The sequence below is a fragment of the Trachypithecus francoisi genome, unplaced genomic scaffold, assembly GCF_009764315.1.
Source record: "Trachypithecus francoisi isolate TF-2019V2 unplaced genomic scaffold, Tfra_2.0 Lachesis_group8, whole genome shotgun sequence".
NCBI lineage: Eukaryota > Metazoa > Chordata > Mammalia > Primates > Cercopithecidae > Trachypithecus > Trachypithecus francoisi.
In genome coordinates, this window is record NW_022681473.1 from 922051 (window position 1) to 933140 (window position 11090).

At 61.9% G+C, this 11090-nt stretch overlaps 1 protein-coding gene across 1 annotated transcript in view; it reads left to right on the top strand.

Annotated features, from left to right (window-relative positions):
• Positions 1-10072, top strand: part of MUC2 (mucin 2, oligomeric mucus/gel-forming) — a 37109-nt gene extending 27037 nt beyond the window's left edge. The window contains 19 exon segments of the mRNA XM_033205645.1: positions 39-158; positions 161-261; positions 583-757; positions 1239-1486; positions 2084-2267; positions 2596-2824; positions 3548-3726; positions 4119-4188; positions 4327-4427; positions 4593-4624; positions 6678-6855; positions 7157-7261; positions 7586-7626; positions 7756-7878; positions 8141-8239; positions 8840-8968; positions 9190-9229; positions 9452-9578; positions 9687-10072. Coding sequence (XP_033061536.1) covers positions 39-158; positions 161-261; positions 583-757; positions 1239-1486; positions 2084-2267; positions 2596-2824; positions 3548-3726; positions 4119-4188; positions 4327-4427; positions 4593-4624; positions 6678-6855; positions 7157-7261; positions 7586-7626; positions 7756-7878; positions 8141-8239; positions 8840-8968; positions 9190-9229; positions 9452-9578; positions 9687-9906 — 2501 coding nt within the window. The 3' untranslated portion in view covers positions 9907-10072.
• Positions 10073-11090: the final 1018 nt, after the last annotated feature.

An 11090-nucleotide genomic window follows, 5' to 3' on the forward strand; every position in this document is an offset into this window, starting at 1 on the left:
TCTGGACGGTGTGGTCATGGGTCTGTCTCCCTTCGCAGGTGAGGTGGTGTACAACGGCACACACGGAGACACCTGCTATTTTGTGAACTGCTCACTGAGCTGTAACTTGACGTTCTATAACTGGTCCTGCCCATCCACGCCCTCCCCAACGCCCACGCCCTCAAGTCGACGCCCACGTCTTCCAAGCCAACGCCCACGCCCTCCACGTCAACGTCCACCACCAAGCCCTACGAGTGCCCAGACTTTGATCCTCCCAGACAGGTCAGTGGGCTGCAAGTGGCTTTGTCCCCACGGCACTGAGCGCGGCATGTCCGGGCACCCGAGGCCCCAGGCACCACTTCCTGCTGGTCGTCTGAGGGCCGAGGCCTCCTGCAGCCCCTTGGGTGCGGGGTCTGCCAGGCCCTCCACCTTTTCACCGTGCCCTGCCGTGCCCCGCCGTGCCTGGCAAGGTGGCTGGCTGCAGTGAGGTCCTTGGAAGCCACCTCGGCCTCCAGCCTCCTGGCTCAGCACCCGCCCCTCCCGAGCACAGACCACCCCGTCCTGTGCCGGTCCCACTGACCAGCCCTGGCCTCCTGCCCCCAGGTGAACGAGACTTGGTGGCTGTGCGACTGCTTCATGGCCACGTGCAAGTACAACAACACGGTGGAGATCGTGAAGGTGGAGTGTGAGCCGCCGCCCATGCCCACCTGCTCCAACGGCCTCACCCCCGTGCGCGTCACGGACCCTGACGGCTGCTGCTGGCATTGGGAATGTGACTGTGAGTCCGGGGCCCCCAGGCCCTCCCCGCATCTCCTGCCCTCTCCATGGGTGGGGACTGCAGGGCCCATCTCCCAGGGGCAGAAGGGCTGAGGCTCCTTGGGCACAGACCCCACTGCGGTGTTCACTGAGGCTGAGTGACTTCTGAGGGTCTCCTCAGCCCTGCTTTTGCCTCATTGGCGGGGAGGGCCTGGGTAGGTGGAGGGCTTGCCTGGTGGAGTTAGGGTCCCTTCCTGGGACAAGGTGCTTCTGAGGCGAGAGGGGGCTGAGTTGAGGTTTGAACCCTGGTCCATCCTGCAAAACGGGCTGCTGTGGGTGCACCAGGGCCAGCGCAGCTCAGACGTCCCTGTGCCCACACACGGGAGCGGGGTTTCAGGCCCCAGCTTCCTGCTGGCTCTTCCTGACTGCGCCCCGGCCCAGCTCTTGCCCCCGACCCCGGCTGAGAGGCACAGGCGGCACGGCTCACTCTGGCTCCCTCGCAGGCTACTGTACGGGCTGGGGGGACCCGCACTATGTCACCTTCGACGGACTCTACTACAGCTACCAGGGCAACTGCACTTACGTGCTGGTGGAGGAGATCAGCCCATCCGTGGACAACTTCGGAGTTTACATCGATAACTACCACTGTGACCCCAATGACAAGGTGTCCTGCCCCCGCACCCTCATCGTGCGCCACGAAACCCAGGAGGTGCTGATCAAGACCGTGCACATGATGCCCATGCAGGTTGAGGTAGGCATAGCGTGGCCGCTGGAGGCTGGCACGGAGGTGGGCGCTGACATGGGCCCCAACGCACCCTGGTTCCCCAGGAGCCAGAGGACTGGGCTGCGGGGGTGCCCAGGCACAGCCTCTCCCAGAGCCAGGCTGGAAGGTGGGATGGGGTGGGTGCCTGGCTCCAGGACCATCAGCTCTGCCTTCCAGGTGCATCCTGGGCCCCTCAAGCCCTGGCACGCATGCCACGCTGGGCACCGTCTCTGCAGCAGAAGCTGCCTCCTGAGGACAGAGTCAGGGACAGGGCTCTGCACACCCTTGACTGAGACGCCCCTAGTTGCAAGGGAGTTATTGGTTCTGAGGCTCAGGAGGCCCCGGGAGCCTGTGCGGGACTCCACGGTCCCCAGGTGCTCCCAGGAGAGCTCCTTCACTGGCTCACCCATGGGACCAGGGTCTGGTTAGGAGCAGCGGAGTAGGAGCAAGAAAGGGAACAGAAAAGGACGGGGGGAGACAGGGCCCTCTCCCTGCATGTGTAGGTTGGAGAGCAGGCAGGGTGGGGCAGCCCTGGAGCTCTCCCAAGGAGAGGACTGAGGCAGCTCCGCGGTGTGTCGGCCGCAGGTGCAGGTGAACAGGCAGGCGGTGGCAGTGCCCTACAAGAAGTACGGGCTGGAGGTGTCCAAGTCTGGCATCAACTACGTGGTGGACATCCCCGAGCTGGGCGTCCTCGTCTCCTACAATGGCCTGTCCTTCTCCATCAGGCTACCCTACCACCGGTTTGGCAACAACACCAAGGGCCAGTGCGGTGAGTTCCGTGGCCCCCATGGCTCCTGAGGCCCCCCGAGGCCCCCCGAGGCCCCCACGGCTCCCATTGCCGCCCTGTCCTGCCCCAGGGTGGGCGGCTGGACCAGGCTGAGGCTGAGGCTGTGTGTAAACACCCACGGGCCTGCTGTGGGCCTCTTGCCTCTCTGCTTGGGGGTGCTGTGACCATCACCCGGGTTCGGTCCCTATGAGGAGCCAACAGGAAGGGGCCTGGTCTCTGCCCTTGATCCCGGCTGGCCGGTCCTGGGCATCTGGGCTGGGGAAGGGCAGGGCTTGCCCTGTCTGCAACATGGCGTCTCTCACTGATACAGGCACCTGCACCAACACCACCTCTGACGACTGCATTCTGCCCAGCGGGGAGATCATCTCCAACTGTGAGGCTGCGGCCGACCAGTGGATAGTGAACGACCCCTCCAAGCCACGCTGCCCCCACAGCAGCTCCACGACCAAGCGCCCGGCTGTCACTGTGCCCGGGGGCAACAAAATGACCCCACACAAAGGCTGCACCCCATCTCCCCTCTGCCAGCTCATCAAGGACAGGTGACCCTGCCCGGGCCTGCCTGCGGCCGTGACACCAACAAGCTGAGGGCCTCTGTGCCCCAGCTCCCAGCTCTTGCAAAGAGGAAGGAACCAGTGCATGGGGCCTGGCACTGGGGCTGGGAAGGCAGGAGGCCACGGAACCAGGGCCAGGAGCTAGGTCGCCGTGGCGTCCAGGACCCGGGCCCTTGGGTTCCACAGGGCTAAGCTGCCATGTCTGGCATGCCTGTGCCTTTATTGAACTCCATAATCTCTCCTGGCTCCCGGGAAGGTGCAGGGCTGGCCGAGTGTGAGACTCAGAGTAGACCAGTCAACCCAGGACAGAACTCAGGGCTGATATTGGGGAGGCAGATTTGGGCTTTGACAGAGGGAGGTGCTCCTAATGCTGGCAGCCATGGGGTTCAGCACCCCGTCCCTGGAAGTACAGGGGCCAGGTACAGGCTGGTGTCCGTCTGCCAGGGTTGCTGGAGGGGTCCTGAAGCTGATGACCATGTAGACGTGGCTTCTATCTGGGAGCCGGGCTGCAGAGCCACCTTGCTCGCCCATTCCTTGGTCTGTCCCTGACCCGTCCCCTGGCTGGCCTTGTCCCTTGACCCTCCGTCGGCCACAGGTGCCTCTCTGGTGGGTGCTGGACTCCAGGAGGACAGTCCGGGCAGAGATGCTGGGGTAGGGAGTGAGGGAGAGGCAGCTGCCACCTCAGTGTGACCTGTGCCTCTCCCTGCGCAGCCTGTTTGCCCAGTGCCACGCGCTGGTGCCCCCACAGCACTACTACGACGCCTGCGTGTTCGACAGCTGCTTCGTGCCAGGCTCGAGCCTGGAGTGCGCCAGTCTGCAGGCCTACGCAGCCCTCTGTGCCCAGCAGGGCGTCTGCCTCGACTGGCGGAACCACACGCATGGGGCCTGCTGTAAGTGTCCTTCTGCCCCTGCTCTGGAACTGGGGGTCTGCAGGCCAGACGTGGTCTCTAGGCTCTGCCGGGTGCTGTGCCCAGCCTGAAGCTAGACCCAGGTGGGCTGTGGCCAGGGATGCAGAGATGGTGGGTGTGAGACCAGGGCTGGGGCCATGGGGTGGGGAAGGCTGAGCTGGAGGAACTGAGGTGCTGGGGGTTCTGCCAGTGTCGCTAAGCGCAACTGGGTGCCCACCACCTGGCTCCGGACAACCGTGAGGGCAGAGGCTGATGCCCCAGGCAGCTGGCCACCCTCCTCTGTGTGTGGGGCACTAGGCAGCTGTCATTCAAGGGGGTCCAGGCTCCTCCGCCTGACATGAGGCAGCCCTCTGACCCCTGCCCCTGCTCTGCAGTGGTGGAGTGCCCGTCTCACAGGGAGTACCAGGCCTGTGGCCCTGCAGAAGAGCCTACGTGCAAATCCAGGTATGTTGCTTGAGGGTCCACCAGGACCGTGGGCTTGTCCTCTGCAGTGCGGAGGGTGGCATTATCTGGGCATAGCAGTCCCACCTGCCAGCTCCCCAGCCCCACCCCACCTGTCTGACGATGCCCTCCCGCCCCCAGCTCCTCTCAGCAGAACAACACAGTCCTGGTGGAAGGTTGCTTCTGTCCTGAGGGCACCATGAACTACGCCCCTGGGTTTGATGTCTGCGTGAAGACCTGCGGTAGGCCACCCGCTCACACTGTCCCCTGCTGCCTCCCTCCCGCCGCCTCCTGGGTGTCCACAGAGGCTGGGACCAGGAGGCTGACAGGAGGCTGACCACCCCCTACCCCTGCTCCCTGCTGCACAAGGACTCTGCTAACACAGCTTGTTTCTTCCCTCTTCCTAGGCTGTGTGGGACCTGACAATGTGCCCAGAGAGGTAGGCCCCGCCTTGGTGCTGGGGGATTCTCCCACAAATTCTAAATTCTGGGGAGTGAGGGATGGACATGAAAACGTAGAGCCTCAAAGATTGAGGAATGAGGTGATCTAAGTCCTGGATGGCTGAGTTGGCAGGGACATCACCCACTCACCCAACCATCCTTCCAACCACCCACTCATTCACCTATGCACCCATCTACCCACTCACCTACCCCTCCATCCATCCTTCCACCTACCTAGTCATCACCCACTCATCTGTGCACCCACCCACCCACTCATCTACCTACACATCCACCCACCCATCCATCCATCCATCTACCCACCCAGCCAGTCAGCCACCCACCCAACCATCCTTCTGTCCCTCCATTCATCTATCTGTCCTTTCATCCTTCCATCTATCCATCCACCCATCCATCCATCCATCCACCCATCCATCCACCATCCATGCATCCATCCATCCATCCATCCATCCATCCACCCACCATCTATCTGCCATCCACCATCCATCTACCATCCACCATCCATCCATCCAACCATCCATCCAACCATCCACCCACCCATCCATCCATTCACTCACCCATCCATCAGTCTACCCACCCATCCACCCAACTGTCCACCATCCATCCATCCATCCACCATCCACACACCCACATATCCACCCATCCATCCACCCATCTATCCACCCAACCATCCACCATCCATCCATCCATCCACCATCCATCTACCATTCACCTACCCACCCATCCACCCATCCATCCATCACCCACCCATCCACCCAATCATCCACCATCCATCCATCCACCATCCACCTACCATCCACACACCCACATATCCACCCATCCACCCATCCACCCACCCTTCCATCCATCCACCGATCCATCCACCCACGCATCCATCCCCCACCCCACCACCCACCCACCCATCCATCCATCCATCCACCATCCATCTACCATCCAGACACCCACATAGCAACCATCCACCCACCCATCCACCCACCCATCCACCCATCCACCCATCCCCTACCCACCTACCCACTCATCCACCATCCATCCACCATCCATCTACCATCCACCCATCCATCCACCCACCCCCACCCATCCACCATCCATCCATCACCCACCATCCACCCAATCATCCACCATCCATCCATCCAAATCCAACCATCCACACACCCACATATCCACCCATCCACCCATCCACCCACCCTTCCATCCATCCACCGATCCATCCACCCACGCATCCATCCACCCACCCACCCACCCACCCACCCATCCATCCATCATCCACCATCCATCTACCATCCAGACACCCACATGCAACCCATCCACCACCCCATCACCCACCCATCCACCCATCCACCCATCCACCTACCCACCTACCCACTCATCCACCCATCCATCACCATCCATCTACCATCCACCCATCCATCCACCCACCCACCCACCCATCCACCCACCCACCCATCCATCCATCCACCATCCGTCTACCATCCAGCCACCCACCCAACCATCCACCATCCATCCATCCATCCATCCATCCACCCACCCATCCATCCATCCATCCACCCATCCATCCATCCATCCACCCACCATCCACCCGTTTATCCATCCATTCTCCCTCCCTCCATTTACCACCCATTGGTCATATGATACTCTGTCTAGAAACTCTGACACGACATCTTGGCCACTTCTGTGCTGCCCGTGCCTCCTACCTGTGGTAGCATCCATGTGGCTGATTCCTTAGCTAAATTCTGCACAAACCTGAGAGGCCTGAGTGGAGCATCTACCACGTGCCAAGCCCCTGCTGGCAGATGCTGGTGAGCAGGTCATGATCTTGTGGTATCAGTGAATGAGCAGCAACTGTCCTATCCCAGAACCTGCCTGGTGTGCTCAGGTTGACGTGAGGAGGGATGCGGTTTCCCCCCAGGATCCCTCAGCACTCTGTTCAGGGCAGCTGTTTCTCCCCACTGACCACAGCTGCAGCTCCAGGGCTGTGGTGCGAGGGGGCCTGCCTGGCACCTCCTGTCCTTTCTACTCACCCCTCTTTCCCTGCAGTTTGGGGAGCACTTTGAGTTCGACTGCAAGAACTGTGTCTGCCTGGAGGGTGGAAGTGGCATCATCTGCCAGCCCAAGAGGTGCAGCCAGAAGCCTATTACCCACTGTGTGGAAGATGGCACCTACCTCACCACGGAGGTCAACCCTGCCGACACCTGCTGCAACATTACTGTCTGCAGTAAGGCCATCCCCTGGGGCCCGCATTACCTCTCAGATGTGCACACATCCCTGTAGGCTGGGCTGTCTGTTGTCCTCTCTGTGGCAAGTGGGGAAACAGCTGGCTTGGGGGCCTCCGATGTGCCCCTTGAGAGGGCTTGGGAGGGGGCCGCTGGGCACAGTCCAGGCATCCCTGCTGCAGGGCCTGACCTGGGTGGGGAGGGGACCCTTGGTGGTGCCGGGGGCCTGACCCTGTGCAGTGGCCCCGGGGGCTTTGCCTGTGAGAAGCCACCCTCATGGCCGCATGCCCACCCTGTCTTCAGAGTGCAACACCAGCCTGTGCAAAGAGAAGCCTCCCGTGTGCCCGCTGGGATTTGAAGCGAAGAGCAAGATGGTGCCTGGCAGGTGCTGCCCCTTCTACTGGTGTGGTAAGCAGGGCTGGTGGGCGGGGCAGGGGGAGGCTGCCGCCTGGGGGTGGGGGCTGGTGGGTGGGACAGGGGGGAGGCTGCCGCCGGGGTGGGGGGCTGGTGGGTGGGACAGGGGGGAGGCTGCCACCTGGGGTGGGGGGCTGGTGGGGATGGGCTTCCTCCTGGGGGCCTCAGATTCTGGGGACACAGATGGCTGCATGCTTGGCTGATGCACCCACCCCAGACTTGAGCGCCCACTGGGTGTGCACTGGGAGTGGGGGTCTGGCCAGGTGGCCACCCTGGGGCAGTCTCCAATGAACGGCATTCTCCGTTCTTTCTCCCAAGAGTCCAAGGGGGTGTGCGTTCACGAGAATGCTGAGTACCAGGTGAGCCCTGGGCTGGGTTAGGGGGGAGGAGAGGAGGAGGTCGGCTGCAGTGTGGGGGTCCTGGCAGGCTCTTGGGCTGGCTGGGGTGCTGGAGAGGACCCTGCCTCACGTCTCTCCCTATGCCCGAAGCCCGGTTCTCCAGTTTATTCCTCCAAGTGCCAGGACTGCGTGTGCACGGACAAGGTGGACAACAGCACCCTGCTCAACACCATCGCCTGCACCCATGTGCCCTGCAACACCTCCTGCAGCCCAGTAAGCGGCCAGCCCAGCCCTGGCTCCCCACCTCAGCCTGCCCCTTTCCCTCCTCCCAGACAAGTACCCGGGCGCATGTCTGTGTCGTGACACTTTCTTTCCTCCTTTCAATGCCAACCTCTCCCTGTCCCCACCTCTCCATCCTGACACCTGCCCAGCTTGGGGCCTCCTCCAGGTGGGGGTTGTCGGCAGTCCTGCAGGCTTTGTGTGGTGTGGGGTACAGGCTGGGAGTTCAGCTGCAGTGGCATGTCTGTGTGCGCAGGGCTTTGAACTCATGGAGGCCCCCGGGGAATGCTGCAAGAAGTGTGAACAGACGCACTGTATCCTCAAGCAGCCTGACAACCAGCACGTCATCCTGAAGGTGTGTGCTGCTGGCCCTGACATGGCCGGGTTGCTTGAGCCCAGAGCAAGGTACAGGCCACCCAGGATCCCCCAGCTGAGTCCTCCCAGTCCTGGACGCAGCTGTGATGGGCGTCCTAGGGCTGCCATGACAAATGAGCAGGCGTCTTCAGGGCAGAAAGGGATTCTCCTGGTTCTGGGGCCCAGAAATCCAAGAGCAAAGGGCCTCAGGGCTGTGCTCCCTCAGAGGCTCTAGGCAAGGACCCTTCCCAGCCTCTGGTTACTCCAGGTGCCCCTTGGCTGTGGCCATGAGGTTTCCTTCCCTGTGTCTGTCTCTCCTCTCCCTTTTAAGGATTTAGGGCCCCCCCAGCAGGATGATCTCATCTTAGGATGCTTCATTTAATGACACCTTCAAAGATTCATTTTCCTCAAAGATTTCAAAGACAGATCTTTGAGGGTTGTGTGGGCTCCAGACTGGTGCCTGATGTGGGGTCCTGCCCGTGTTGCTTGTCCTGGGCCCTGGGCCTTGCCAGGAAGCCTCCCCAGCCAGGTGTCTCCAGGGTGTCTTCCTGGCTGGGGCGGGGCTTGTTGCCCTCCCTCACCAGAGCTCCCTGCCCCACAGCCTGGGGACTTCAAGAGCGACCCCAGGAACAACTGCACGTTCTTCAGCTGCATGAAGATCAACAACCAGCTCGTCTCGTCCATCTCCAACATCACCTGCCCCGACTTTGATGCCAGCATTTGTGTCCCGGTGAGTGGGCCACCTGGGGCCTGGCTGTGGGGAGTGGAGGCGCCTGGTGTTCCGGGGGTCTGGGGCGCCAGTGCTGCGACAGTGGCCTCGGGCCTGGTCTGAGCTGCCACAGGAGGCTTTGCCTGGGGCTTTCTGCAGCAGCTGCTCCCGCCCATGGCATGGGAGGTGCTGTCATCCCAGGAATGTGTGGGGGTCCCGGGCTCATTCTTCTTTTCCTCCAGGACTCCATCACACTCATGCCCAATGGATGCTGCAAGACCTGTGAGTACAGGGCATAGCCTGGGGGGTGGGCAGGGTCAGGGCACCAGGGCTGGTGCCCTCAGCCCTGTGTAGGGTGGCTTCAGGATGGACAATGGCCTCCGGGTGGGCAGTGAGGGCTGGGGGCTGAGGCCGAGCCTGGGGAAGGGACGCAGCGAGGGAGAGTCGCCCTCTCCCCTCGAAGATGTGGAGGCCCTGCCCTGAGCCACTGCCCCCTCTCCCCAGGCATCCCTCTCAATGAGACCAGGGTGCCCTGCTCCACCGTCCCCGTCATCACGGAGGTTTCGTACGCCGGCTGCACCAAGAGCGTCTTCATGAATCATTGCTCCGGGTCCTGCGGGACATTTGCCATGTGAGTTCTAGGCTGGGAGTGTGCCTGGAGGGGGTGGTGGAGGCCCCATAGAGGTGAGAGGCCAGTGCTGGCCCTGGGAGGTCGCCCCTCACTCCACCCTCCCCGCAGGTACTCGGCCAGGGCCCAGGTCCTGGACCACAGGTGCTCCTGCTGCAGAGAGGAGAAAACCAGCCAGCGTGAGGTGGTCCTGAGCTGCCCCAATGGTGGCTCGCTGACACACACCTACACGCACATCGAGAGCTGCCAGTGCCAGGACACCATCTGCGAGTTGCCCACCGACACCTCCCGCCGGGCCCGGCGCTCCCCCAGGCATTTGGGGAGTGGGTGAACTGGGTGGGCACAGCCACCCTTCACTGCCCTCCACAGCTCTGCCTCCCCTGGACCCTCTGAGCTTCCTGGCCTCCTAAGCTTGGCTTCCTCTCTTCAGATATTTATTGTCTGAGTCTTTGTCCAGTCTTTGCTTTCCAATAATAAACTCAGGCAGACGCACCACACTGTGTGGTTTAGGTTGGTGCTGCAGGGGTGTGGCTTGGCCACTGTGCATGGCGGAGGCCTGGCCACCGGGCTTTGCACACAGGACATGGGGACACCACACACACGCCACGTGGTTGGCACATCCCTCGTACCAAATGCAGGGGGGATGTGGGGGCTGCCTGCCCTCCACTCCCAGTTCTCACCCTGGGCAAAACCCCCATGGGGCCGTGGAAACGTGGTCAGATTCCCTGGTAGGAATCTGCCCAGCCCTGAATCTGTGAAAAGAGCCCTGGGTCCCTTCACAGCCATTTCCCAGGCTTGCCACGGTTGATGGGGACTTTGTATAGCCCCGAGGGTCAGGTAGCCCTGGGGAGGGGATGTGTGTGTGTGTGTGTGTGTGTGTGTGTGTGTAGCCCCGACGGTCAGGTGGCCCTGGGGAGGGGATGTGTGTGTGTGTGTGTGTAGCCCCGACGGTCAGGTGGCCCTGGGGAGGGAATGTATGTGTGTGTGTGTGTGTGTAGCCCCGACGGTCAGGTGGCCCTGGGGAGGGGATGTATGTGTGTGTGTTGTGTGTGTGTGTTAGCCCCGACGGTCAGGTGGCCTGGGGAGGGGATGTGTGTGTGTGTGGTGTAGCCCCGACGGTCAGGTGGCCCTGGGGAGGGGATGTATGTGTGTGTGTGTGTGTGTGTGTAGCCCCGACGGTCAGGTGGCCCTGGGGAGGGGATGTGTGTGTGTGTGTGTGTGTGTAGCCCCGACGGTCAGGTGGCCCTGGGGAGGGTGTGTGTGTGCGAGCATTTGCTTGTGTGCACATGTGTCTGCATGTGCCGTATGTATGTGAATTGCACCTCGCCCTGGGTCTCTACACTGGGAAAATGGAGAAAGTCTTAGTCCTCAGGTCACTGTCAGCTCCTGCTGCAAAGTGACAAAAGGCAGCTAGGACCTGGTAGCTCTGTCAGGGCTTTGGGGAGCTGCCAGGCAGAGCTGCCAACACCTTCAAACCTGCAGAAGTTCTGGTTGGCTCTGTGGACCCAGCCAGAC